The sequence below is a fragment of the Mustela lutreola genome, chromosome 3 (genome assembly GCF_030435805.1).
Source record: "Mustela lutreola isolate mMusLut2 chromosome 3, mMusLut2.pri, whole genome shotgun sequence".
Taxonomy (NCBI): Eukaryota; Metazoa; Chordata; class Mammalia; order Carnivora; family Mustelidae; genus Mustela; species Mustela lutreola.
In genome coordinates this window covers 181927534-181954719 of record NC_081292.1, presented here as the reverse complement: position 1 = coordinate 181954719, position 27186 = coordinate 181927534, and the positions used below count along the sequence as shown (strand labels likewise).

Here is a 27186-nt window from a genome sequence, read left to right as displayed (position 1 = left end):
CCGAGGGGGCGGGACCGGGGAGGGGGCGGATCCGGAGGGCCCGGGCCAAGCGGGCGGGCCCGCTCCCTCCCCACGGACGCGGCCCTGGTTGAATCCCCTGCGCAGCGCTCCGATCCTCCGTAGGGCGCAGGGTTCCAGCGCTCAGCGCGGGAGCCTCGGCCACCGCCGCCGCTGTCCGACGTGTCACTGCGAGATCCCCGCCCCCGGGGTGGGGTCTCGGGCTCCAGCTACCGGAGACGGAGCAGAAGGGGGAGGTTAAAGGGGAAGGACCCCCGGAAGTGCCCCCTCCTCAGTGCGGGTGAGGGAGACGCCGGGGGCGGAGTCCTCTGCCTCCCCGGCGTGGTTGGTGCGTCCCGGGTGACGTCAGAAGCAGCCCGCCCCTGCCTGGATGGTGCGCCCTGAGTGACGTCAGGAGCAGAGGCCGGAGCTGTCCATCAGCACCAAAGGCCGCGGGCGGGCTCAGGGCATGGGGCCGCGGCTCTGGGGCAGCCCAAGCCCCTGCTCCAGCTCCTTTCCCTTCCCCAGGCCCAGCCTGGGTCCGGAGACTTCGCGGGACTGGAGTGCCAGCCGGTGTTGGAGGCGGAGCAGCGACGCCGCCGCACAGAGACCAGTCCCTCCGGCCCAGCAGCCCCCCTCCCCGCACGGCGGACTTTTCCCGGACCCCAATCAGCTGGGGCCTCTGGCGCTCCGCACCCCCGGACCCTCCGACCCCTGTACAGCCTCTTTCGCTCAGAAGCTCAGGTCGCCTCCAGCCCAGGTAGATCTTGGACAAACCCAGATTTAGCCGCCCACAGAGGAGTCTCCTGGCTGCCTCCTTACCGGCAGCACACTGCCCTCCTCTTTCCTGAACCCACTGCCCCTTTTAACTTCTTCATCCTAGCCTCCTTTAGCCGGGCACTTTGTTTCCCTTTGTCTTTTGTCCACTTCAGAAATGCTTGCAGAGCTGCATGATCTGGGCACCACTCCCTTGTCTACTGGTGTCCTTGCCTGGTTCTCCCACTCCCATTCTTGCCCCCATCCTGGTGGAGACCCAGGACTCCTCCTTGACCCCAACTTCCTCTCTGTCAGGCTGACCTGGGAGGGTGACTCCCTTCCATTCCCAGCACTATGCCAGGCACTGTGGCGACACTGCGGTTCCAGCTGCTGCCCCCTGAGCCAGATGATGCCTTCTGGGGTGCACCCTGTGAGCAGCCCCTGGAGCGCAGATACCAGGCACTGCCGGCCCTCGTCTGCATCATGTGCTGTTTGTTTGGAGTCGTCTACTGCTTCTTCGGTGAGACCCCTACCTCATCCCTTATCTGGGCTCCCCACTGTTTCCGCAATTACTTCTCTAGGCCCCCTCACCCCACCAAATCTTCTCTGGAACACTGGGCTATCTTTCTTTTCTCTTTCTTTCATCCCACACATGTTCATGGATCATCTAGACTCTAGATCCTAGAAAACACAGGTTTTTGAATTAGGCATGCTTGAATTTGAAACTGGCTTTGCACCTTACTAATTGTGATACTTTAGCCCATGACTGTCTGAGCCTCAGTTTTCTCATCTGAACAGTGGGGACAATGATATTTGTCTCACATTGCGTTGTTGTGAACATAGTAGGCACTCAATAAATAATAGCTATTGTGGTAAAGATGTGTTTGCTAGGTAGGTACTAAAAATATTTAGTACGGTGATTGAACATAGTCCTTTACCACAGGACTTATTGTCCAATAGGGGAGAGACTTCTAGGACATTCATCCCTGTAATACATGTTAGGGTAGGCTAAATAGTAGTCACATACATGGAGATAGCCTACAAGGCAGGCTCTAGTAATCAGGGCTGCTGTGAAGAGTTGTAGAGGATGGGGCACTGCACAAGGGAGTTCGGCTGAATAGGTAACTGGGGGCTGAAATCTAGCCCTTGCTCCACTTGCCAAACTCTAGGTCTTGGCACAGGCTGCTTTGCCTAGGGGAAGACACGACTTTTTCTAATTCGCATAAAGGTGTAAGATGGGCTAGTGAAATAAGTGCCCGATGACTACAGCAGGAGTTACAGGATTTCAGAATGGGGAACAAGCTCCATGGGCTGGGGGCCTCCAGGGGAGCATTATAGGCAACTGGAAGAAGTACAAAGGAGGCACAGAGGTCTGGATTCCAGGCTGGGCAGAGGTGCCTTGAGATTAGTGCTCTGTAGCCTTTATACCTCTCCCTAGAATGGCTGAGTAGTAGGCACGTATGGGAGCCAGATGGTTCCTCCCCTTCCACCCCCAAACTCTAGCCTGAACAACTGCAGAATGAGCAAGAGGAAATGCCCTTCTAAGGGTTCAGGACACATTCTAAATCTCCAAGGAGTCTGTCATCCCATGCCCTCCACTGCCCATATCTACTCCCTCTGCAGTTGCTCAGTGCACCCTGACACGCCCTCTCCTGGGCTTTCCTCCACCCTACCCTCCTTAGATGCTCTCACTCCCAGGCTCTTGAACCCTGAGCCCTGATGTATGCCCTATTCCTCTTTCTAATCCCAGAACCTCCTGGACTTTGATGCCTCCCCTCATTCCTAAAACTCAATCTCCTCTTTATGAACATTCTCTTTAGTGCTCCATGACCCCTTAATCTCCATCTCTGACTTCCCTCTTCCCAACTGCTCAGTATTTACAAATCCCTCACCCTTTCAGGTACTTTTAATGGGTGTAACTTCCATTTTGATGAAACTCCATGACCACTGTTTCCCCTTATAATCCTCTTTGACACCCTATGACCCTAGTGATCCCCAACCACCTCGTTATCTCATTACCTCCCATCCATCTGTCTCCCTCTATTACTCCTAACACTTTGACCCCTGTGATGCCATTGTCTACACTTCCCCCACCATGATCTCCTATTTCTTTGGCCTCAATATTAGCCTCTCTCAGAAACCCTTTAATACTCTCAACATTTCCATGTCTGTTGATTTCCCTACTTGCAATGACCTCATCTTCTGGAACCCCTCCCCAATAACCATGCTTCTCCATTCTTTTTGTCATTTTCTAATAATGTCATATCTCTGAAGCCCTATGACCCCTCAAAGACCTCATCTTTCTGAACCTGTGTTACCCTCATCTCTCAAGTTCTGACTTCTGAATCCTTCATCTCTTTGAACAGTCCCTCCCAAGGCCATGATGATTCTGATTGCTGATCCCCTTGTGACTCCAATGACCTATCTCTCTGAGCCCTATGATTCCAAAGATCCTAATGTCCCTATCACTGATTCACTCTTGACTCCAATGATTTATCTGACTCCTATGACCCTCAAAGACCCAACGCTCATCTCAATAACTCTGTCTCTCTATTTTCCCAGTGACTCCCAGTGACCTAGCTCTCTGATCTGCCTCGACCTCAGTGGTCCCATCACTGATGCCTTCAGGACACCAGTGACCCGGGGGGGAGGGTCTCTGATCTTAGTGTCCTGCTACTGCTTCCCCCGTGATTCCATGTCCATGAACCCTCCAATCTCCTGCCTGGAGTCCGGTGACTTCATTTTGGCCCCTTACTAGCCCTTGTTCCCCTCCAGGTTACCGCTGCTTCAAGGCAGTGCTCTTCCTCACTGGGTTGCTGTTTGGCTCGGTGGTCATCTTCCTGCTGTGCTACCGAGAGCGGGTGCTGGAGACGCAGCTGAGTGCCGGGGCAAGTGCAGGCATCGCACTGGGCATTGGGCTGCTCTGCGGGCTGGTGGCCATGCTGGTGCGCAGCGTGGGTCTCTTCCTGGTTGGGCTGCTACTCGGTCTGCTGCTCGCTGCTGCCGCCCTGCTGGGCTCCGCACCCTACTACCAGCCGGGCTCCGTGTGGGGCCCACTGGGGCTGCTGCTGGGGGGCGGCCTACTCTGTGCCCTGCTCACACTGCGCTGGCCCCGACCACTCACCACCCTGGCCACCGCCGTGACTGGTGCTGCGCTCATTGCCACTGCCGCCGACTACTTTGCCGAGCTGTTGCTACTGGGGCGCTATGCGGTGGAGCGCCTGCGTGCCGCCCCGGTACCCCCCCTCTGTTGGCGGAGCTGGGCCCTGCTGGCACTTTGGCCCCTGCTCAGCCTGATGGGCGTTCTGGTGCAGTGGCGGGTGACGGCCGAGGGGGACTCCCACACGGAAGGTGAGAGGGTACAAGCCAGGGTGGATGAGAGAGAAATGAGTGGTCAGGGATGGGTGGGGGTGGGGGACGGAGGGAATGGGGTGTGGGGGAATAGGGCTGTGTACACCAGTGGCCAGGTGAGCTGTGCACACTTCAGAAGAGTTGGAGAGCTGACCCGCTCATGGTCTGGGAAGGCAGGACCTTAGTCCAACCTTCGTTCTGCAACAAGGTATAGGGTTGTGTGGGGTCTGTGGCAAGCCCATTTCAGGCACAGGGGATCCAAAAGAAAAGGTCCCTGCCCTCATGGGATTACATTCAAGTGGAGGGAGACAGACAACAGAATGCAGGCACTAGGTAATTCCAGGTCTGGGGTTATATGAAAGAGAAATGTAGGGCAACATGAACAAGTGACTTACAGAGGCTATTATAGATAGGGTAGGCAGGGAAGGCCACTTGGGAGAGGTGACATTTAAGTAGAGTGCTGAAGGATAAGAGGCCACATGCAAAGAGCTAGAGAAGAGGGAACAGCAGGAGCAGGTCCACAGAAGCAAGAGATTGGCTTGCTGAGGACGTGGGCGGGAGTGTGGTGGGTGGAGGCATGCCGTTAGTGTGGGCCCTTTGGGCAATGACGGGGACTCTAGATTTTACCAGGAAGGCAATGGGATGCTATTGTAGATTTAAATAGGGGGGCTATAATCTCATCTAGGATTTGGGGTGGTCACTCTGGCTGCTAAGTGTAGAAAACATCGCGGAGGGCAAGTGTAGAAAGGCAGATCAGTGAGAAGGAGACAGCAGTTGCCCCATTGATGGAGAATGAGGGCTGGTTTAGGTGAGTCACCTGGGGCTCAGGCTGGGAAAAGGGGTAACAGCTGGAGAAGGAGTACTTAGAAGTCTAGGAATCTTCCACATGACTCTTGGAAGATAAAAACAACTGCAAGAAGTCCCATTTGGGAGGTGGGAGACCAGGAAAGGAAGGGAAAATGGGGTGTTACAGACAAGGGGATTCTGGAAACCTGGAGCCCTCGGATAGGGTGGATCGGGGAGGCCTGGGGAAGACAAGGCAGGTGGCCTGTGAGACCCTTCTCTGCCCCACCCCTCACAGTGGTCATCAGCCGGCAGCGGCGACGCGTGCAGCTGATGCGGATTCGCCAGCAGGAGGAGCGCAAAGAGAAGCGGAGGAAGAAGAGACCCCCTCGGGCACCATCCAGAGGCCCCCGGGCTCCTCCAAGGCCCGGGCCCCCTGACCCGGCATATCGGCGCAGGCCGGTGCCCATCAAACGCTTCAACGGAGATGTCCTCTCCCCGGTGAGCACCCCGAGCCTCTCCAGCCCCAAAGGAGAAGAAGGGAATGCGGCAGACTCTGCCCCAGCAGGGCTAGGCCTCCTCCGGGGCTAATCACTATCTAGCAGGCCTAGCATTTGTCTACCTATTGTAACCCCTGCCCAATGGGCCAGAGGGGTCCAGCTCTAGGATTGGGGGAAAGGTGTCCTGAGTATGAATATTAATGAGGTATGATGTATGAATATTAATGAGGGTCTCAGGGCTGTGGACTCCCAGTGTGGTGAGGTCCTGGGCCTAAGGCAGTGTGGGCTGAGTCTCAGGCCATGGGGTGCAGGGACAGGCTCTCTGCCCAAGGTGGCCTTCTGGGCAGGGTCTGCAGTGCCTCTCTCACTCCTGTCTTCACTCTCCCACAGAGCTACATCCAGAGCTTCCGGGACCGGCAGACTGGGAGCTCACTGAGCTCCTTCATGGCCTCGCCCACAGATGCGGACTATGAGTATGGGTCTCGGGGGCCGCTGACGGCCTGTTCAGGGCCCCCTGTGCGGGTATAGCGGTCCTGCACACCCGCCCACCTAGACTCTATGGTCACCAGCTCTGCCGGCTTGGGGAGGCCTGCTGGACCACCACCCAGGCCGCCTGGCCTTGTGGCCTTGGCTGTCCCTCTCCCCACCCTGAAGAGGGCTGGCCTGGCTACCAGAAGGGAGGACCTGTCTCAGGCTAGCCCTGGTCTAAGGGGCAAGCCTCCTCCCTAGCTCCAGAGGGGCTCCTGAGGGATGCGGGGTGTGAGCCCCATTGGGGTGTGCTCAGGGTTGTGAGTGTGTCGCCTGTGTGTGTGTGTGTGTGTGTATGGAGGGGTGGGCTTGGAGGGGACACTGGGACCCTTGCCTTAGATTTCTGATTGATAGGGCTTGTCTAAGGTCGGCCCTGCCTCCTCTCCCACCGCTGGGGTCCCACAGGCCACTCTCCTGCATGTCAATGTGGAGGAGGTCTGCCTTCCTCCCCCATTGCTCCACCTCTCAACCAGACTCAACTAAGGCTTCTTGTCCTTGTCCATGGGGCAAATGGCAGCACCCCTCACCCTGGTCCCCTGTCCTCTGCAAAGCCACCAGCCTGAGGGCAGGGGCAGGGGAGGGGGGCGGGGGGTGCTGCTCTGGGCTGGGTTAGGGAGAGGGGCTGGGGGAGGGGGCTTCAATGCACGGTGCATGTCTGGTGTCTGTCACACCACCCTGGACACCTCATGCTTCTGTCTCCCCTCACCCCACCCTGTTTTACATATTTTATAAATGTGCCAAACTGTGTGGCTTCTGCCAAGAGTGGTGGTGGTCTTCAGTGGCTGGCACTTTCAGGGGTCAAACTGGAGGGGCTGCAGCCTTGGGTGTCCTGTGCCACTTACAACACAGGGCCCCCGGGCAACTTCTGCCCTCCTACATCACACAGAGAGCCAGGGAAAAGGACTATACCATTTTATTGTCTCTCAACACTTCTGGTTCCCCTGCCCCACCAACCCCTGCCCAGGGTATGGGCACACGCCTTCCAAGCTGTCCGAGGGCACCTGCCTGGCCTGGTTCGGTCCTCCTAGCTACCTGCAGAGGAATGACTCGGCGTGGGGCTGGGGAGAGAGTGGGCACCACCGTCCTCTCCCCTGGCAGAGCCCAGGAACCCACATAGGAAGAGTTGGGTCCTCACCCCCTGCCCCACCCTTCCTGGGCCTCTGTCAGGGATGTCTGTGGGGTGCGGTGGGCAGTGGGGGGAGAAAAACAGGGGTCGGCCCCTGGTTAGGAGTGGGACAAGACACGAGTCTGGAGGAGATGCAGGAGGGTGGGGCATTCCACGTGGAAGAGGAAGGAAATCGGACTAGTTCAGGAGCCCTCTGCTCAGACTGATACGGAGCTCGCCCGGAAGGGCAGAAGCCAGGACGGCAGAGAGCAGGAGGGGGGTGAGAAGAAGGTGGGGGCGCAGACCAAGGGGCCAGTAGGTGGGAAGGAGAGGAACCAGGGTACCAATGGGGCATTCAAGAGAGACAGATGTGGTCCAGAGTCAGGAGGGAGCGAGAAGCCTGAACGGGAAAGGGCACTGAAAGGCGGGAACAGCTGACCTGAAGCAAATGGTTCTTGTGGAGAACACAGGTCTCCCTCCTCTCCTCAGCCCTTCCCCCACTCCAGACCTCCAGTATACCCCAGAACCAACTGGTCATCCCAAGTCCTGGAAAATCTCTGGTAGGTGTGTCTCAGCCCACCAGCTGCCAGGCCACCCCTCCTTCCTAGCCAGCCAGCCTGCCCCTCTGACCTCTGCCCAGTCAGCTTCACTCACCCTCTACCAGCAACCGGGTGTGGGCGCTGTCCTGACCGGCCTGGCAGCTGTAGGTGCCCTGGTCCTCAGGTCGCACGTCATGGATGACCAGGCTGTGGGTGGGGCCGTGGCTGCGCAGCTCATACTTGTCTCCGGGGCACAGCTCGACCCCCTCCCGCAACCAGCACACGTGGCCCCCCGAACGGGACACAGTCACCTCCAGTATGGCCCTGCGGCCGACCAGAACCGTCTTCTCTCTAGGGGGGCGGCGGCACATCTGGAGAGGCAGTGCTGGGGGTGAGGAGGAGAGCTCAAGTTAATAGGAACACCCAGGGGCCCCAGGAGGAGAGACGCATCTTCCCTCCCTCTGCAGCCTCACTCCTGGTCTCAGATCTCCATGGCACTAGTCCGTTCCTCCGTACCCCAAAGTCTCCTCCTCCCCAAGAAGGAGACCCTCCCCAGATGAAAAGTCCCTCGAGGAAGGGAGGCGGGGAGGCAGGGAGGCAGCATTCCCAAGACCAGCCGCCAGCCTGAGACTCCCGAGGGGGAGGGAAGATGATGCCCACTCCCTCCCGTTCCTCCCCAGTCGCTTACCCTCTACCTCCAGCTGAGCTACGGACTGGGCGGGACCCGCCTGGAAGCGGACCTCACCGGCGTCCTCCGGGCGCAGCTCGCTCAGCACCAGAATATGTTTCTTTCCTGCGTACGTGAGGGAGGCGCTAAGCGAGGCAGAAGCCGCCACTGGGGAAGGTTCCGGGGTGAGGGTGGGCCGGTGTAGGTCCCCGGGTCGGTTTGGACGCGGCAAGTGTGTGCCGGGCTGGGCAGAATTGGGTCACCGAAGGGAAAGAGGAGCGGTCCAGGAAGGAGGGCTCAGAGCTGGAAACCCGGGAAAGACCGGGAGACTGCTCTTTGGGCTATGGGGCGGCGCCCACTCGAGCTCGGGCGGGGCTTATCCTAGTGGGGCGGGGCCTATCTGAGTAAGGGGCGGGAGTGGGAAGAAAGTCTTCCAGACCTTCCTGTCGGATGCGGACGTGGCCTCCGGGTCTCAACTGACGGCCTCCGAGTTCCCAGCTCCCCGTGGTCTCGACCTTCGACACGGTGCACTCGAACGTGGCGCCGTCACCTTCGCGGACGCGAACAGACCGGAGCTCGGAGAGCACAGACACGTTGCGCTCTGGGGCCGAGCGGGAGGCGTGAGGCGGGGCGGGGCGGAACCCGACCACGCCCACTCTCCGCCCTTCTCTCTGGAAGCCCAGCAGTCAGTCCCGGGCTGTTTGGGTCCGCAGCCCCCGCGCTCACAGCATTGCCCAGCCCCGGCAGCACCCGGAACCCACCGCACACAACCAGGCGGACGGGCCCGGCACGAGCCGCCCCCACTGCACAGCTGTAGGTCCCGGCGTCCAAGGGGCTGCATCGCCGCAGCTGGAGAAGGCGACGCGTGCCGAGAGCCTGGAGCCTGAGCCGAGGGCTGGGGGTGAGGGGGCACCCGTCCTAGGGGCGAGAGTTGCAGAGGGTCAGAGTGAACTCCGCTGGACACGGTCCTGGGAGCCGGCGGCGGCGCCCTCTGTTGTCAGGCGGTTTCCAGGCGCGTTTTTGCCTTTCTGGCTCTCAAGCTGGGATCTGGCAGTCCCAAGCCTTCAGGGCCTCGCTGAGAGCGAGGAGCCTTGTTGAGAAGGTGTCCCCTTTGGGGACGTTAGGGCTCTACCCCTTTTGTCTTGTCCCTGGGCAATACTTAACCCCACTGAGCCTCAGGCTCCTTCCAGGTAACACTGAGATTGCAAGACCTTCCTCTTAGGGCTGTTGTTAGGATTAGAGGTTTAAGTGTAAAGTAAATGTAAATCTGAGCACAGTGCCAGGCACACCCCTACAGTGAATATTAGTTGTTTCCGTCCTTATGATGCCAAGGTGGGCTGGGCTCTGACCTTCTCCCAGGTGACATCAGCCAAGGCCTGAGAAAGCTCGCACTCCAATGTAGCTGTGTCTTCCTCGGTCACCTCTAGGTCCTGTAGCCCCCGCACAATGGTCACTGGGGCCTCTGGGAGTGGGAGACGGAAGACATACTTGGGCGCAGGGGTCAGTGGTGGACACATTTAGGAAAGGTGATCAGTGGAGGCCACTAGTGAGGCAGAGAATGTGCTGGGGATCCAAGTGAGATGCTGGTCAGTGGAGGATAGGACAGGGCCATGGGGGTCAATGGGACAGGAGTGACCAGCAGGGGGTGTCATACTTTAAGGTGGCCAGTGGGGGACATGCTGGGGCTAGAGGGGCATGGGGTGGTGACCAAAGCAGAAATGCTAGTGGAGTCACTCATAGGCAAGCATGGTCGGTGAGGACCACACTTGGCTGGAATGGACAGGTGACACTGGCCAGTGGGGAACATGATGGGTTCAGAAGGGCAGTGGGGGTAACTCTAGAACAGGTGCAGTTAGAAGGGAACATGGTGGGCTGGACAAATGGGGGACACTCAAGCAGAGTTGCTAGAGGGGTCATCCTCAGGCAGTTAGTGGATCACTAGGACTGGAGTGGCTAGAGAGGCCCAATGAGGCAAACAGTGGGGGGGGGGGTCACAGCAGGCAGGTGTGGTCAGTGGGGTCACACTCAGAGTGGTCAGTGGGGCCATGGTCAGGCAGGCAGACAATAGAGACCACACCAGCACAGGCTGGCTCACAGTGGCATGGTCAGTGGTTTGCAGGGACCAGAAGGTCAGTGGAGTCACGCTGGATGATCAGATGGGTCAAAGGAGTCACACTCAAACAGGGCAGTCTCTGGGGCCACACGGGGCCAACGTATCAGGGGTATCACACTCTGACAGGCTTGGTCAGTGAGGGCCACACAGGTAGGGGGATCAGCAGAGTCACACTTGGGGCAGTCAGTAGGCAGGCAGTGGGCACAGCATCCACACCTCTCACAGTGAGTCTGGCTGCACAGCGCAGGGAATCCACGGTGAAGGAGACGCAGCCCGAGTCTGCCGGGCCCAGGCTGCTGAGCACCAGGCGGTGAGTGCGGCCTTCGGCATGCACGTGGCACTTGGGCCCCGGCTGCAGCCGCACTCCACCCCGGGCCCACTCCCCAGCCACACCCTCCTGGGACAGCTCCAGCTGGAAGGTGGCACTGCCCCCCTCAATGATGGTCATATCCTCCAGAGGCCGCAGCACCCTCAGCTGCTTCGCTGATTGGGGGAGAGGGAGAGAGAGGGAGAATGAGGGCTCCAGCTCTGGGCAGGGGTTTTGAGGGCTCACGCACCCCCTTGGCCCTGCCTGTACCACCTCTACCACCCAATCTGAGCCCGTGTGGAAGGAAGCTCAGAACCAGGGTACAGGGAGAAAGGAGCCAAGCAGGCCAACTTGGGGAGAGGGGCTTGTTGCTGTTAGGGGAGGGCACACACAAAGGGGGTGAGCTGCGGTTGGAGGATTGAGAGATCTGGGTGAGGGGTGCTCTGACACCGGAAGGAGCACAGAAATTGAAATCAGACATGCTGGGATTCGACCCCAACTCTGCCACGTAGTTTGGGTGCTGTGTGACCTTTTGCAAACTGCTTGACCTCTCTGGGCCTTAGTTTTCCCAATTGTACAAGGTGAATAGCATTGAGACATGGGTTTATTGTGATTAAATGAATGAAATAAATTAGAAGAGAATCCATATCAGCAACAGCAATAATTTACCAAGCTCTGTGTGGGCATCTTTTATGTTATCTTCATGAATGTTCCCAAAGATCCCCGAAGTTGGGATCACCCCCATTCTTAAGAAGACTTGGCTCAGAAAGGTTAACTCATTTGCATGAGGTCTCACAGTTAATGGAAAGCTCTGGCTTGTGGGGTGGGACTGCTCTTTGCCAAATGGGCCCATGTATCCTGGGGCGTGTGACCGAGGGATAACATCGCAGGTCTTTCTGGAGTATAATATTTATGTTTACAGCAAAGCCAACTTGGACATGTGAAATGGAATGCAAAATCCACATGGACTTCTAAGGTACATAGAAAACACTAAAAAAGGAAAGTTTTGCTTTGGGCAGGCTGCTTCAGGTCACACTTCTAGAGGCCAGGCAGGGCTAACTTGCCTCAGTGGTGAGGGGCACTTTGGTGGGGGTGTGAGGGGCCCTGGGCCAGCCAGGAAAGGCTGTGTCAGGGGGTAGGCGGTGCATTAGGAGAGGACAAGACACTCACGCCTCACGCTGAGTCTGGCCAGGGTGCGATCGTGGTGGCTCTCACAGCCGTACGTGCCCTGGTCAGCCAGCACGACACCATGGATGAAGAGGCGGTAGACATGGCCATCCTGGGCCATGGACATGCGAGAGTCATGGGGTAAGGGCTCCCCAGCTCGCAGCCAGCGCACGGCCCCCGCTGCACCCACTCGACCCGTCTCCACTTCAAGGCACACATCCTGGCCTTCCTCAGCCCGCACGTCCTGCAGGCGCCGCAGGAACAGTAGCTCTGTTTCTTGAGACGGAAGGGGGAGGGGGCACAGAGCCTGACACCCTGCTCCCTGGCCCATGATCCCGGGGCGTGTGGACATATCTGCTAGGGCCAGGGTTGGGCAAACAGGGACAGAAGCCAAGACCACTCCCTCCCCATCAGGACCAGACCTCGAACGTGGAGCCGGGCACTCGTGGCTGTGCCCCCTGCTCGGGCGGTCACCGTTCCCGCGTCGTTGAGCTGGCAGCCTCGCACCGTCAGCGTGCGGCTCAAACCGTGTTCGCCTATCTCTAGCTGGGGCCCTGGAGTAACAACGGCCCCATTGCGTAGCCAGGTGACCTCGGCGTCCGGTGGGGAGACTTCACACCGGAAGGTGGCATCATCTCCCTCGTGGACAGTGAGAGGTGTCAGCTCTGAGACCAGCTTTGCCTGTGGTGGTTCTGGGGGATGGGGTCAGGCAGTGAGGTGGGCTGTGTCTTTCCCTCTCCCTCCTTCTCCTCCTCTCCGGGGGGTGCATCTCCCAGTTATTGGAAACATCTTTCCTGAGGACCATGAGGGTGTCCTGAAGGACAAGATGCCAGCTCCCTGCCCCTCCTAGCCACCTTCTCTCAATCCTCGCCTGCTTCTGACTCCATAACAGATCATTTACCATGGACCCCATTTCTCTTAACTGTCACCACAGCCTTAGAAGACAAGCATCATCCCTCTACTTCAGAGCCAGGGCTCGGGGAGGTGAAGCAACTTGCCAGAGTCATACACTACTGGCAAGCAGAACCCAGGTCGGAACCAGGGTGAGTTGACCTCAGAGCCCCTGCTTTTAACCACTGTGCTATGTCTTCTCTTACAGAGAGGGTTCCTGAGAAAAGGAGGCCCGAACCCTCATCCCAGTTGTGCATGCATCGGTTAGAGGCAGAGGTAGCAAGGAGGGGGTCAGGGGCGGAGGGGGTCCCAGGATGGGGCAAAGGTGTGGAATTTGGGGTGCCAGGAACCACAGGGTGTGAGGGGTGCATTGTTACCTTCCACGCTGACGAGGAAGATGCGGCTGTCCTGGGGCGTGTCGCACAGGTACTCCCCAGCGTCCCCGCTCCGTGCCCCCTGCACCCGCAGCACCTGCCTCGCCCCGGCCTGCTCCAACCGCACCCGCCCCTGGCTTGCCAGTCGCTCCCCGTCCTTGTACCAGCGCACAGGGCCCCCTGGCCCGGAGAGGTGCACCACCAGCTCTAGGTCCCCGCCTGGGGTGCTGCGAACCCTCGTCTGGGCTGCCTCGGGGGCCACCACCCGCACGGGGGGCTCTGTGGGTCAGAGCAGGGGGGGGTCACTGGGAGAGAGAGGCCTGAGGGCTAAGAGGGGGGCAGTGAGAAGCAAGATGCCGAGAGAGACGGGTGAGGGATGGACAAGGCACGCTAGAGAAGTTGGGGGGAGATCCATACGGGTTTGGGGGGACGGCTCTCTCAGGCCTTCAGTCCAGGCCATACTTACCAGCCACTTGCACTGTGAAGCTGAGGCTGGGGGCCCCCGGGGCTGTCCCCGATTGGCAGGTGTAGAGGCCTGCGTGGGTCAGCTCTGCAGCCCGGATGCGGAGGATGCGGCGGGGGCCCTCGGCCTGGAACTCCAGGCCCTCGCCCTCCTGCACGGGGCTCCCGTTGTGACTCCAGAAGACCAGGGCGCCAGCCCGGGACACTTCACAGCTCAGCACTACCGGCTCGCCGGGGGCCACACAGAGTGGAGCAGGGAATGCCTCTGGGGCGAGGAACTGGACTGGGGGCTCTGGACAGAGAGAGGAGCATGTCGGCTTGGCCTTACTCCCCCCTCCCGCACCCAGGCCGGCAGGAGGCACCCACCAGCCACGCTGACATTGAAGGTGACAGCTTCGTCACGAGTCTCGCACACATACTCCCCGGCGTCCTCAGGCTGGGCATGGGGCAGCGTCAGGGTGCGCACAGGCCCCTCTGCTCCCAGCAGCAACGTGTCTGATGCCTCCACCTCCAGCCCATCTTTGTACCAGCGCACCTGGGACCCGGCAGGGGCCACCTCGCAGCGCAGCTCCACGCGCCCTGGGGCCCCGAACTGCAGGTCCAGTGAGCGGGCTGCCGGGTGCACAATCTTCTCTGGAGGGGCTGGCGGACGGACAGACGGAGGAAGTGGGGCTCAGGCTCGGCCACAGGCCTCTACCTGAGTCCTCCCCCACTCCCCACCGCTGGCTTCTCAGCCCTCTCTCTTCCCAGAGCAGCTCTTGGACCTCGGGTGGCGACCTCCACAGGCACCTGCTGTGTCCCAGGAGCCACGCTAAGCGCACTGTGGCTCTTGGCACAGGTACTCCTGACACTACCGCACCGATGTCACCTTCGCTTTGTGGATGAGGACTTGAGGACTCTTTAGAGGAAACGAATCTTTCCACAGTCCCACCGACCTAGCTGGCCCCAGTGCACACTCCCCACCATGTGGCCCCGACTCCGTACCCCTCTTTCCTTTGATGTACTTATCACCTACTGGTTGTCTGTCCATCCTCACTAGAATTTGAGTTCCACAAACTGGAATTCGAGTGGAGAACTGGAGGGCTGCTCTTACTGGCTTGCTTCTCTATCCTCATTCAGAATGGTGCTGAGCACACTGGAGTTGCTCAATAAATATTTGATGAATGAAGGCTCCTAACTGCTGGGCTCCCTCCAACAGGCCTCCAGTCACTGTCATGGCCTGATCTGGGCAAGTCAGAGCTCTTTGCTGGCTGAGAATGAGGAAGCTGGGGGAGGGGTAGGCTTCCTGGGGGCAGGTGTGTGGAGGGGGCCCTAAGATGCAGGAAGTGAGAAGGTAGGGTGTCTGTCCCTTAGCCTCCTGCCTCTCTAGCTCCCCAGGATGCACAGAGACTGCCCACCTGTGACGGTGACAGTGAAGAAGGCCGAGTCATCTCCAGCATCACATACGAACTCGCCCCCCTGCTCGGGCTGGGCGGCAGGCAGCACCAGGCGGCGGTGCGGCCCGTCGCTCTCCAGCACCAGGGCCTCGCTCTCCTCGACCTCCAGCCCATCCTTGTACCAGCGCACGGGGGCGTCCTGCCGGGACAGCTCACACCTCAGCACCACACATTCCAAGCTCACGGCGATCAAGGTCATCTCATCCCGGGGATATATGATGCGCACTGGGGGCTCTGCAGAGGGGGGCGATCACAGGCTGTCACACACTCGCCGTCAGCCTCCCAGGCAACAAGAAGTCCCTGCCACTCACAATAATGTGATAAGGATACTCATAACAAGGGTAAGAGGTCTAGGACCTGCTCTCTGAAATCCACGGGGCTGGAAATCCAGAAAGCGTCAGATCCCGGAAATGGTGCATTTATCATAGATCACACACCTGCTTCTCCTTGCCCACTCTGAGGCACCCCGCCCCCCATCAACCATACTAACATTTCTCCCGGGTAACCTATAGGTACACTCACTCTAGGCAGGATAATTAAAGAGTAGAAATCGTTTCACAGAAGTTAATGTCAGGTTTTACTGAAATGACTTTACATAACCAAATTAACAAAAAGACTTCTGATCTTAAGAGGTTCTTTTAGAGCAGAATTGTGAATAAGAGATCCGGGATTTCTGGGGCGCCTGGGTGGCTCAGTGGGTTAAAACCTCTGCCTTCGGCTTAGGCCATGATCCCACGGTCCTGGGATTGAGCCCTGCATCAGGCTCTCTGCTCAGAAGGGAGCCTGCTCCCTCCTCTCTGCCAGCCTCTGTGCCTACTTGTGCTATCTGTCAAGTAAATAAATAAAATCTTAAAGAAAAAAAAAAAGAGAGAGAGAGAGAGAGATCCGGGATTCTAATAACAAGTATTATTTCCTAACATTCCAGAACAGCCCTAAGCACCTTACACATTGAACCCTCACAGCAATCCGAAGAGGTAAGTATTGTCTTATCCCTGTTTTCCAGACAAAGAAACTGAGGCACAGAGTGATTACCCAACCTCTAAAGAGGTAACACCTGGCTACACCTGCTCTGTGGCAGGGGGTTGGGGGGGATGGGGAGAGGATAAACCGGCATCTGGGAAAGCGAGGCTCAGACTCTGTGAGCAGTGGTAGGGATTGCAAGCCAAGGTTGGCAGAACTCAGTAATGATTTTTGCATCTGTGCATGAGTTGCCAACACCTGTCGGAAGGTTCCCCAGGGACTCTAAACACTGATTCTGGGAGTTCATTTCCAATTGCTCCAAACCGGTTGCTCTTCCACAGAAAAGGAGCTGTGTCAACACAAGAAGTGACTGGTGCCCTGCCCTGAGCCCGAGTCTGCCCTTGCTCCCAAGCTCCCTGGATGTCTATCTCAGAATCTTCTAGCTTCCAGGACACTTTCAGAGCGCCTCTAACCTTCAGCCCCTGGTGGTGAGTCTCGGGAACTGCTAGCTTCCCGGTCCCACTGTTTGCAGAGGTGCGCATGGGCAGATGAGCTTACCAGCACACACTCAAGTCCTCTGCCTCCACCACCCACCTCCCTGACGGTTGTTTCTTAGACTCTAGAGGATGCCAGCTGGTTCTCTGGGGACCAGCAAGGCTGGCAAGTTGCAGAGGAGTGGCTGCCTGTGGTGGAGGGGGAGGTAAAAAGCACTCGGGTGAAGATGGGGTACGGTGATGGGGCTGGGGTGTGGGCACAGCTGCGGGACCTCAGCTTGGCATCAGACTTGGTTCTCCCTGGCCCAAAGCCAAGGTGGTGCTTGTCTCAACTTCCCCGTGAAGAATCTGGTGTTTTGTGGGGAGGCCAAGTGTGGGCGGAAATGTGTGTGGCTGCCATTATGTCTGGCCAGAGCCTGAAGGGCCTCACTATAGGACAGAACATGTGCAGGAAGGCCTCTTTGGCTTTGTGGCTTGTGTGTGCCAGGCTGCAACTGGAATGCAGAGAGAGTGTGTGTTCGTGGGTGGGGGGTGCTAAATTGCTCAGCCTGGACTGAAGCGTCATCACTCCTGGGCTCGGGCAGGGGCCAGGGCAACGAGACGGTGCCAGGTACGGGGTGGGCACTCCAGTGAAGCCAGTGGGGTTCTTCTGTGCCCCCCAGAGCTGCCTAGGCCCTGCAACAACCCTCCCCTATCACGCTCCCCCTCCCCCCGACACACTGGGAATGGCACCGTGTGCTACAGCCCTCAAGTTTCCAGCACCGAATGAACCACCATCACTTCCATAGTCGTCCTGTGCTTTTCCAGCTTTAAACATTCTCCCCACAAACTTCAGTCCACGCCTGACCCCACTGAGTTAGCTTAGCTAACTCAGCTCCTGCAGCAAGTATCCAGTTTGAAGGCACTTTCTGCCTGCGCACAGGGCCAGCAGCCCCCAGCCTCGAGCTCCCGCAGCACCCTATCACAACACTGGACAATGCACATCTAAGACCGTCTGGCGTGTCTGGCTTTCCTGCCGGGCTGTGCACTCCCAGGGAGAAGTGAGTCTGTCTGTCTGCTTGCCGCCAGGTGTCCAGACCCAGCCCAGGGCTGGATCCTACGGGTGGCACGGGACCTCTCTCCGATGCCCGCCCTGACTCTCCTGTTCTCCTCTCTCGAGCCCTCGGCTCTCATCCTTCGCAGCACTTGTCACGAGGTGTCCACTGTACATTTATTTGCGCGTTTATTGGTTTAACACAGGGGTCGCAAACTCAAACGCCCACAGGGGCCAGGTGGGAAGGTCAGAGGCTGAAGCAGTCTGGGGAGGGGCAGAGAGGCATGGCGAGGAGGCAAGGACCGAGGACCGTGGGCCCCGTATTATGGGGGCAGCTGCTACTCAGCGCCAGCTGTTCGTCGCCACGGGGGGAAACGGGACCAGAGCCGCCGGGTCTTCGGCTTTTTCAAGAGGACGCATAACTCCGGATTGTTATTTGAACTGTCCTGACTTTGGTAAGACTCTGCAGGCCAAACAAAACATATCTGTGGGCTGCATGGGGCCCTAGGACTGCCCGTTTGCGACCCCTGGTTAACAGGTGCCAGCTAATCTGGCAGCTCTCAGGGCACGGAGCCCACGTGCGTCCACAGCCCCTGGCCCAGTGGTCGGCACACAGAAGTGCTCAGCAAACGAGCCGTTGGAAAGCAGCTCTTCCTGCGGTGGCCCTGGGCCCGGGAGGAGACTGCTCCCTCTGGAACAGGGGCTCCAGGGTCTTCGGGGCAGGGATCCTTGGTCCATGCCCCGCAGCCCTGCCTCCCTCCTCCCCAGCGAGCTAACTAGGGGGTCCAGGCCAGCTCCCCCAAGGGCTCAGGACTGTGCTCCGGGCAGCTGGGGGGAACCCACACCTGTGACAGTGACGGTGAAGGAAGCCGACTCGTCATCGATTTCACACAAGTACTCGCCGGAGTCCTCAAGCTGGACAGCGGGCAACACCAGGCGGCGGACAGTGTCCTCCTTCTGCAGGAGCAGTGCGGGACTCTCCACCACCTCCTCGCCGTCCTTGGTCCAGCGCACCTCGGCCCAAGGCCGGCACAGCTCACAGGTCAGCACCACGCGCTCCAGGCGCACGGCTGCCACATACACCTTCCCACTGGGGTACACGATCCACGAGGAGACGTCTGGAGGACAGGGACAGTCATGGCTGGGACCCAGGGGCCCTGCTGCCCTGCCTGAGCTGTGCCGTTCCCTCCTCCTAGCAAGTGGGCCGTTTGTCGGAGGAGAGATTAGGTCTCATGGCTGCTCAGACTAGCCACGCCCGGTGGGAGACCCCACCACAGTCACCAAAGCACATCACAGGCAAGGAGGCACCCTCTGCTAAAGAAACGTGCTACATTCTCAGGGTTGGGACAGGGACCGTATGAAAGGTGGAAGCACGGAGAGATGGGTTGGGTGCCCAGATGAAGCCAGTGTCTCCCATAGGCTCCTCAGATCTTCTAAGCCCCCTAGCGCAGGGGCCCACCTGCCCCAGACCCCGCCTCGCCGTACAGCCTCCATTCCTAAAGGTCCCCTCCACAGGGGAACAGAGAGGGAAGAGCTTCCCTGTGGATCGTGCAGCCCTGGCCAGTGTTAATGACAACACGTTTCCGGTGGGTGACTGACCCTCAGGGTGCAGGCCAAGGAGGGGCATGGGATCAGCCAAGGGGAGAGAGAAGCATGGCCTGGGGACAGTGGCTGCCCGGGCGGGCGGTGTCCCACGGGCCTGCCTGGCCCCCCACCTGTGATGGTGACCGTGAAGTAGGCACGCTCATCTCCAGCGACACACTGAAATTCGCCCCCATCTGGAGGCTGGGCAGCAGGCAGCACCAGGCGGTGGTGGGTCCCTTCCTTCTCCAGGACCACGAGGTCACTTTCTTCCACCTCCTGCCCATCCTTGTACCAGCGCACGGGTGCGTCCTCCTGGTCCACCTCGCAGGTCAGCATGACACACTCCGAGGTGATGGCATGCACGAACACATGCTCCTGGGGGTCCAGGATATGCACCGGGGGGTCTGGTGGGGAGCAGAGACGGGGTCACACAGATACCCCCCCCCCCACAGGAGACCACTTCCTCCTGGGGAGATGCTGGAGGGTGGAGGCCATGCTGTGCAGGGGGTCTGGGCAAGGACGTGGGGTCCTGAGTGTGTGGCCGGTAAGGCAATGAGATTGCGTGGCACCTGAGGGTCAGAGGTAGCTCCCTGAGTCCCAAGAGGGTCAGAAGTGGCTCCGCGGGGACATGGGCCGGGGGAAGGCATAGCCAGCCTTTGTTTCAATTGAGAGGAGGTCACTATCATGGGCCCCATGAGTGCCACGCTTGCTGCTGCTTTCAAGAGACCCCTGGAGCGCTGGCCCCAGGACGGGTCGGAGGTGGGAACAACTTAGCAGTGCCGCTAAGTACAGGTAGTACTGCTCTCTACAGGTAGTACAGCTGCTCTCTACAGGTAGTAAGTTCCCCATCATTGGGGACATGCAGGCAGCAGCTGGATGACCTCCTGGCAATGGGGCTGAAATAGATTTCCACTCAAAGGGAGATGATGAACTGAATCGGAGGTTCCTAAGCTGCCCTCCCAGAGCGGATCCCTGGGCTCTGCCCTGGACAGTCTGGTGTCTGGGGGGTCCTGGGCATATGCATTTTTAATAAGCTTCCAGGGTGGTTCTGAAGCTCCCAGAACATGAACTGGCTTGAGAACCACTGGACCACTACACTTAAAGCTCCCCTTTGACCTGGGGCGCCTGAGGCAGTTGGGTAAGCACAGACCTGGGTGTGAACCTCTGAGCCTCAGTTTCTTTCTCTGTGAACTGGAGAGCTATTCCTTCTCATCCAATTATGAAGATTACACGAAATGGCGTATATATGAAGTATTTAGTATATATACTAAATACTTCCTCCTGGTAGGCCACCTCCTGGTAGGCCCCCCTGTCTCCCCTTCCCTTGAATTTTGTTTCCCCACCCCCTACTCAGAGCAGGGTAGGTGGAGGGCAAGAACACTGGAGGGTGCTGGTGAAAGGCAGACTTAGACGCCAGTACAGAATAATTTGAAAACATGTCTCCTGACCCGCAAGGCTATCCCTGGAAGGGACCCCCCAAGCAGGCAGACCGAGGGGTGGGGCTTACATGGCCCCCTCGAGTCAGCATCAGGGGCAGGAGCCCGGACCGCTACAGTTGCTGACCTCGGACGGTGACACTGAAGAAGGCAGAGACCCCCTCCGTCCTGCACTCGAACTCGCCACTGTCCCGAACCTCCGCGGCCGGCAGGATCAGACGGTGTTTGCGCCCATCCATCTTCACCACCAGCGACTCGCTCTCCTCCACCTCCTGCCCATCCTTGTACCAGCACGCTGGGAAGTCCACCCGGGAGAGCTCACAGGTCAGCACCACCCGCTCTGAGGTCGTGAAGGTCAACGACACCTTGTCCTCGGGGCTCAGGATGTGCACGGGGCTCTCTGTGTGGGGAGAGGAGTGGGCACAGGCAGCACCCTCGTCACCCTCTGCCTGGGATCAGCACCCCTCTCTGCTGTGGGGGGGGGTGGGGTGTTCCTGCGTCAGGCCACACAATGCAGTCACTGTCAGTGCATTTGTTGGAATTGAAAAAAAAAAATCATCTGGGGCTTACACACCAACTCTCAAGTGCAGTGTACAGAATTCCTAGGAAGTCTGCTGAAATGCAGATTCTTAGGCACCCCCCACATGTCTAAGGGCCGAACTTATCAACCAGCCCTCCAGGCAACATCCCAGTTTGCATTCTGGAAATGCTACTCTGGTTGCTGGTTCTTACTCTGCCCTCCCCCCAGGGGGCCAGCAGCTGACCGCTTCTGGGCCCTGTGCTTGGGCACCCAGGAATTCCTCAATTGGCCTTACACATGCCAGCAATGGTGAGATGGCAAGTGCCACATGTCCCTGCACTTTCAGATGCCCACCGAGAGCCCACATTTCCTTCCTTCCCTGTGTCCCCAGATGGCACAGGATGCCTCTGGAGCCAGACTGCCTGGCCTCATCACCCAGCACTAACACTCATAGCTTGGTGATTCTGGCCAAGTCACTTAACCTCTCGGTGACTCAGTTGCTCTATCTGTAAAACAGGATAACAAAAGAGCTCTACCTTATAGGGCTGTTGAGAGAACTGTGTTAATGAACACAATGTATGTGAGACGATTAGGGTTGTGCCTGGCACATAGGAGGTTGCTTTGATAACGTTACAGGTTACAGGAAGCAGTCAGGGACTAGGGACCAGGGTCCACGTCTTGGAGATAAAAAGGTGACCCAATCCCCTCAACCACAAAGCACGCCAGAGAAGGTAGCTATGAGGTGAAGATACTAAGGAGTGTTCTCTACATTGCATGTAGGTTGATATGGGCCTTGTGGACCCCAGAGCCCTCTGTTTGGGCCCATTCAGGACTTCTGTGTCTTGACCCTATCTGTCTGCCCTGGTCCCCACCCGCACCAACCTTGGATGGTGAGGGCGGCTGAGTCCTGAACGCCCGGGCAGCTGAAGCCCACCAGGGCCCCGCTGTGCTGGTGCTGGACGGCTCGCAGGAGGAGCCTGTGCTGTAGGCCTTTCTGCTCGATGCGGTAGCGCAGGGCCCCGGGCTCCACCTGGCCCTCCGGCTCGTGACTCTTGAGTTCTTCCCCGTTAAGGAACCAAGTGCCCTGGATGATGGTGGAAAGATCCAGGGAGAAGACAGCATCTTCCCCGTCGTACACCTGGACATCTTCCAGCCCGGCCACCAGGCGAGCCGTGGGCACTGCGATGGGGACGGAGCGCGGCCATCAGAACCAGAGGGGCGGCAGAGGGCAATGGTGTGCAGCACAGGGGAAGGCCGAGAACAGGCTGGGGACCAAAGGCTGGGGAAGGGAGGAAAGAAGATGGGGAGGGCCTGACTGGGGCACGGCTACCATCAGGTGGGGGCCAACGGGACTGACTCACCAAGGTGAGCGGACCCGTGGAACACGACATGTGGGCTGCGGCCGTGTTCGCTGACCGTGCAGACGCGGAAGCGGTAGTCGCCCTCGGAGGGCACACAGTCTCCGGGGACCTCCACAGCTCCGGCCTTCTCGATGCTGAAGCACTGAATCCAGTCTTCGGAGCCTACCTCCTGCCGCTCCAGCCGATAGATGAAGGGGGTCTCAGGGGCTGGCTCGGGGGGCTTCCAGGTCAGCAGGACCGTGTTCTTATGGCCCTTGAACATCTCTGCCAACACGGGTGGTCCCGGCGGGCTGTGCTTGACACCTAGGACAAGGGCAGGGTGTGCATTCCGGCCCTGCTCCAGCCTCCCGCAGCCCTCCCACCGTGAGTCCGTCTCGCCAGCCCAGGCTCAGGCATCTGGTGGCCCTCCTGCCCACAGGCGCTCATGCCCTCACATTTGACTCTGAGCAGAGTGGTGGTCCGGGAGTTGCCCAGGCTAAAGGTGACCTCGCCAGCATCTTCTCGGGTGACCCCTGGAAGGACCAGGGCGTGCATGTGGCCAGAGCTGCTCTGGCAGGTAGCCGGCAGGTCTTCCCCATCGCGGCTCCAGCGCCCCTCGACCCCAGCTTCTTGTGTCTCCACCAGCAGCACCGCGTTCTCTCCCTCAAGGACGTCCAGCTTCCGGGGCAGCCGCTTCAGGATGGGCCCTGAGATAGGTATGCGAATCCCTCAGCCTGGGGTCTGGGCCAGCCTCTGCCCCGGCATCCTCCCGCTGGCTAGCCCACCTTTGACGGTCACGTTGGCCACGGTGCGCACCCGGCCCCGCATCTCGCACAGGTAGACACCGTCGTCGTCTGCCTTCAGCCTGTGGATGATGAGGCGCCGGACGGTACCCTCCTCGATCTGCTCGTACTTGCGACAGGGCAGCAGCCTCTGGTCCTCGCGGAACCAGGCCGTGGGAATGCGAGAGTTGGGCACTTTACACTCCAGCACGGCGATCCCATGCTCCCGGCCTTCCACGTCCTGCAGGGGCCTGGTGAAGCGGAGGCGGGGCTCTGTGTGGAGGGGAGAGGCAGGAAAAGGCTCTGAAGGGGGCCCAGCCAGGGGAAGGACTTCTTGCATCATCAACTGCCTAAACCCAAATGAGCTCCTGCCATTTTTTCTCCCAGGGCCTGCAGGGGTTCTGGAATCACAGGAAAACCACCAGAAGGGAAGTGAGATGGCCTAAATTCTCATCTGACCCTGACACTCGTCAGCCACATCACCTTGAGCAAGGCCATTCTGGTGATTCTGGGCCTCGGTTTCCTGACTTTATTATTTTTTTTTTAAAAATACATATTCATAAAAAAATTACATATTTATTTTAGAGAGAGAATCCTGAAGCAGACTCCCCACTGAGCGCAGAGCTGATGTGGGATGTGGGGCTTGATCCCAGGACCCCAGGGTTATGACCGAAGCCAAAATCTAGAGTCAGCCACTCAAGTTTCCTGACTTTAAAGTTGGGAAAGGGATGGAAGGGCTTGGATCACATCAGTGAGTTTCAAGCTGTTCTCTGGGGTCTCTCGGGGCCCTACACAAATTCTGCAAGGGTCTGAGTCGAATTTCTCTCTCTCTCTCTTTTTTTTAAAGATTTTACTTATTTATTTGTCAGAGAGAGAGAGAAAGCACACAAGCAGGCAGAGAGGCAGGCAGAGGCGGAGAGAGAGGCAGGCTCCCTGCTGAGCAAGGAGCCCGATTTGGGACTCGATCCCAGGACCCTGGGATCATGATCTGAACCGAAGGCATCGGCTTAACCCAATGAGCCACCTGCATCCCAGGAATTTCTCTTTTAAAGTACTTTAATCGGGGCGCCTGGGTGGCTCAGTCGTTAAGTGTCCGTCTTCAGCTCAGGTCATGATCCCAGGGTCCTGGGATCGAGCCCCACATCGGGCTCCCTGCTCAGAGGGAAGCCTGCTTCTCCCTCTCCCACTCCTCTGCTGTGTTCCCTCTCTTGTTGTGTCTCTCTCTGTCAAATAAATAAAATCTTAAAAAATACATTTACAAAAATAAAGTACTTTAGTTGCTTTCGCCTGGATGGAGCTAGAGAATGGAATGCTGAGTGAGGTACGTCACTCAGAGAAAGACAAATACCATATGATCTCACTCGTATGTAGAATTTAAGAATCAAAACAAATGAGCCAACAGGGAAAAAAGGGGGGGGCACACCAAGAAATAGACTCTTAAGTATAGAGAACAAACTGCTGGGTACCAGAGGGGAGGGCGGGAAGGGGGATAGAGGATGATGGTCAAGGGGTACAATTACCCTGGTGAACATAAATAAATAAATACACAAGATGATTTTTTAAAAGTGTGGTGAAAATATATATATATAAAAAGTCCTTTCGTCATTTTCAAAATGGCACTTTACCAAAAGAAATGATGATAGAAATGATCAGTGGGTTAGGAGGCCATTGGGGCATCAACTTTGTCCCGAAGATGTAGGCAAGCTCTGCCTTCCCACTGGGCTTCTCTTTCCTAGTGGTGTTAGTTAGTGTGGCCCCTCGGGTTTGGGGTGTATCAGACCTTAGCAGGACAACACAGGGACCATACGCCTGAGTGAGCACCAGGCAGGGCTCGTGGGATTTGCAAACTCTTCTTCTTCCGAGGGAACAACGTGGGTAATAACGAGTGACGGTATAATCCCTCCAGCTGTGATGAGCTGCAATTATGGAGTTTACCTTCCAGTGGGGGCTGCGTCCCCCCCCTTCGGGTTTTCTGTTTATGAGCACTGTAAGCATTTGTGAAATATTGTTGATGATTCAACTGTGAAATAGAAATTTCCTCTCCTTCACCTTCTTTCGAACATGGAGAGCAATTTCGTGAAAGGGCATGTTTCCTCCCTCAAGCTTCCCTTTGATGTGAATCAGGAGTTTCTCAGTGTGTTCCCTGCAGCCTGAGACTTTCCCACAGGACTCACCGAGGAGACCCAGTTAGGAATTCAGTGTATATTCAATAAAATAACACCCTTGTCCTCACTGATAGGCTTTATAAGTACATGGTATAAATCTGGACCTAGAACTAAAATGTTTCTTATATCAGTCTCCTATGTTGGGGCCCCACATGGGATTTCAATTGAGGGAGGGGGAGTAAAACAAAAAGGCTGAAATCCACTGGACTAGAAGTGCTCCCTCTTGGCTGGTCCATCAATCATTACTTAAAGCCGTTTATCAAAGGGTCATTTTCCACTCTCAGCCTCAGAATCACTTAGGTGGGTTGCTAAGTAATTCCTGGGTACCCTGGAGACCTACTACATCCGAATCTCTGGGGTGTGGGAGGCGGACAGGAAAAGGTATGTGACCACTCCGCCTCCCCCCACCCCACCGTTTCTGCGGCTGCGCTGGAGGCCCCTCCTCAGGGCCCGGGAAACCCGGGCGGTTATGGGGGGCGCATCTCAGTACCTTTGACGTGCAGCTGCACGGCACTGAGCGTCTGCCCCGCGGAGTTGCGCGCTGCGCACACGTAGAGCCCGCGGTCCTTGGCCTGGCAGTAGAGCACCTTGAGCACGAAGCCGCCGTCGCGGTCGCGGTACATGAGGCGGCGGCGGTCGGAGAGCAGCGGGCGGCCCTCCCAGTGCCATTCGATCTCGGGCTCCGGCTTGCCCATCACGTAGCACCGGAACTTGGCGTGCTTGCCCTCGTTCACCCAGAAGGTCTTGGGCGCGCACTTGAGAGGCTCCACCACGGGCTTGGGGGCCTCATCGGGGTCCTCGGGGGGGTTCTCGGGGGGCTGGTGCACTTGCAGCAGCGCTCCGGCCTGCGCGTGGCCGTGCGCGTTGCGGGCGTGGCACACGTAGACGCCCGAGTCCGGCAGCCGCGCCGCCAAGATGCGCAGCGCTAGGCTCACGCCCTGGCCGCCTTCGGCGCGGCCAGGCTCGAGCGTGAAGTGGCCGCTGTCCCACACTTCGTCCAGGGCCATCCCGTCCTTCTCCCAGTAGAGCGCGGGCGCGGGGAGGCCCCCCACCTGGCACGTCAGCACCACCTGTGCCCCCCGCAGCACCCACTGGGACCGGGGCCCCGCCAGGAACACCGGGGCGCCCTCCCCGGCCCCGGGAGGCGGCAGCGGGCGCTCGGCGGGCTGGGGCTCGGACTCGGAGGCCGGAGGCTCCAGCACGGTGACGGCGGCCGCCGCGTAGGCCTCCCCGGCCGCGTTGCGGGCGCGGCACACGTAGACCCCCGCGTCGGTGGGCAGCGCGCCGCTCAGCAGCAGGCCGTGCTCGGCGCCGTCGGCCGGGAAGCTCAGGCGCTCCGAGGCCGCCAGCTGCTGGCCGCCCTTCTCCCACACGACAATGGGCGGCGGCTCCCCCAGGACGACGCACTTGAGCTCGGCCTCGGCGCCACTTACCACCCGCACGGGCCGCGGGAAGCGCAGGAAGCACGGGGGGCTCCCCTGATCTCCGGAGCCCGCCTTCATCGTGGCGGCGGTCGCGGCCCGCCCGCAGTGGCGCGGGGGAAGGGCGGGCGGCGGGCGCGCGGAGGCCGGAGGCGGCGGCGGGGGCCTGCGAGGCGGTGAGCTGCTGGGGCCCGGCCTCGGAGCTCTCCCCCGGCCGCCGGCTCCCGGTTCGTCTCCTTACCCTCGGCCCGGAGCTGCGGCTCTGCGGCGGCGGCGATTCCCGGGCCCCGAGCCGAGCGCTCAGGGGCAGTCCTTCCTGTTTGCCTTTGCTGCGAGGGGCCCCGCAGCCTCTTCTGCCCGCGGCCCGGCTTCCTGCTCCGGAGAGCCTCTCTTCCCAGCCCCCTCCCACAGCCCGGGCCTCTCTCCCCTCCTCCCTCCCACCTCCAGCCGCCAGGTCCCCAACCGCCCGCCAGGC

The 27186-nt window shown here is 58.8% G+C and overlaps 2 protein-coding genes across 7 annotated transcripts; one reads left to right on the top strand and one right to left on the bottom strand.

Moving 5' to 3' along the window:
* Positions 1-115: 115 nt before the first annotated feature.
* OBSL1 (obscurin like cytoskeletal adaptor 1) lies at positions 116-27099 on the bottom strand. Of its 6 annotated transcripts, none has more exons than XM_059167935.1 (21): positions 25781-27099; positions 23129-23398; positions 22799-23050; positions 22365-22667; positions 21886-22182; positions 20611-20883; positions 19179-19451; positions 18309-18581; positions 14938-15210; positions 13907-14182; positions 13545-13832; positions 13082-13357; positions 12236-12505; positions 11817-12089; positions 10556-10822; positions 9576-9688; positions 8988-9144; positions 8666-8827; positions 8248-8352; positions 7675-7944; positions 116-227 (listed from the first exon to the last, which is right to left on the bottom strand). In XM_059167935.1, the coding sequence occupies exons 1-21, from the start codon at positions 26790-26792 to the stop codon at positions 184-186; spliced, it is 5727 nt and encodes a 1908-aa protein (XP_059023918.1). In that variant the 5' UTR covers positions 26793-27099; the 3' UTR covers positions 116-183. The 6 variants fall into 6 exon arrangements, 5 of the variants coding, with proteins under 5 accessions (XP_059023918.1, XP_059023921.1, XP_059023919.1 ...); XM_059167936.1 differs by lacking the exon at positions 116-227 and adding an exon at positions 6812-6947; XM_059167938.1 differs by lacking the exon at positions 13082-13357 and having other exon boundaries at positions 25781-27098.
* Positions 397-6677, top strand: TMEM198 (transmembrane protein 198). Its single transcript, XM_059167943.1, has 5 exons — positions 397-757; positions 1069-1273; positions 3529-4104; positions 5186-5388; positions 5778-6677. The coding sequence occupies exons 2-5, from the start codon at positions 1108-1110 to the stop codon at positions 5913-5915; spliced, it is 1083 nt and encodes a 360-aa protein (XP_059023926.1). The 5' UTR covers positions 397-757; positions 1069-1107; the 3' UTR covers positions 5916-6677.
* Positions 27100-27186: the final 87 nt, after the last annotated feature.

What these genes read in the sequence shown, in the direction of transcription:
- TMEM198 (XM_059167943.1), top strand. Translation starts at nt 1,108, where the DNA reads ATGCCAGGCACTGTGGCGACACTGCGGTTCCAGCTGCTGCCCCCTGAG. An exon ending in AGTCGTCTACTGCTTCTTCG is followed by an intron (nt 1,274 to 3,528) that starts GTGAGACCCCTA and finishes GTTCCCCTCCAG; the next exon opens with GTTACCGCTGCTTCAAGGCA. An exon ending in ACGGAGATGTCCTCTCCCCG is followed by an intron (nt 5,389 to 5,777) that starts GTGAGCACCCCG and finishes ACTCTCCCACAG; the next exon opens with AGCTACATCCAGAGCTTCCG.
- OBSL1 (XM_059167935.1), bottom strand. Translation starts at nt 26,792, where the DNA reads ATGAAGGCGGGCTCCGGAGATCAGGGGAGCCCCCCGTGCTTCCTGCGC. An exon ending in CACTCTGCTCAGAGTCAAAT is followed by an intron (nt 22,668 to 22,798) that starts GTGAGGGCATGA and finishes CCCTTGTCCTAG; the next exon opens with GTGTCAAGCACAGCCCGCCG. An exon ending in CTTCAATGTCAGCGTGGCTG is followed by an intron (nt 13,833 to 13,906) that starts GTGGGTGCCTCC and finishes CTCTCTGTCCAG; the next exon opens with AGCCCCCAGTCCAGTTCCTC.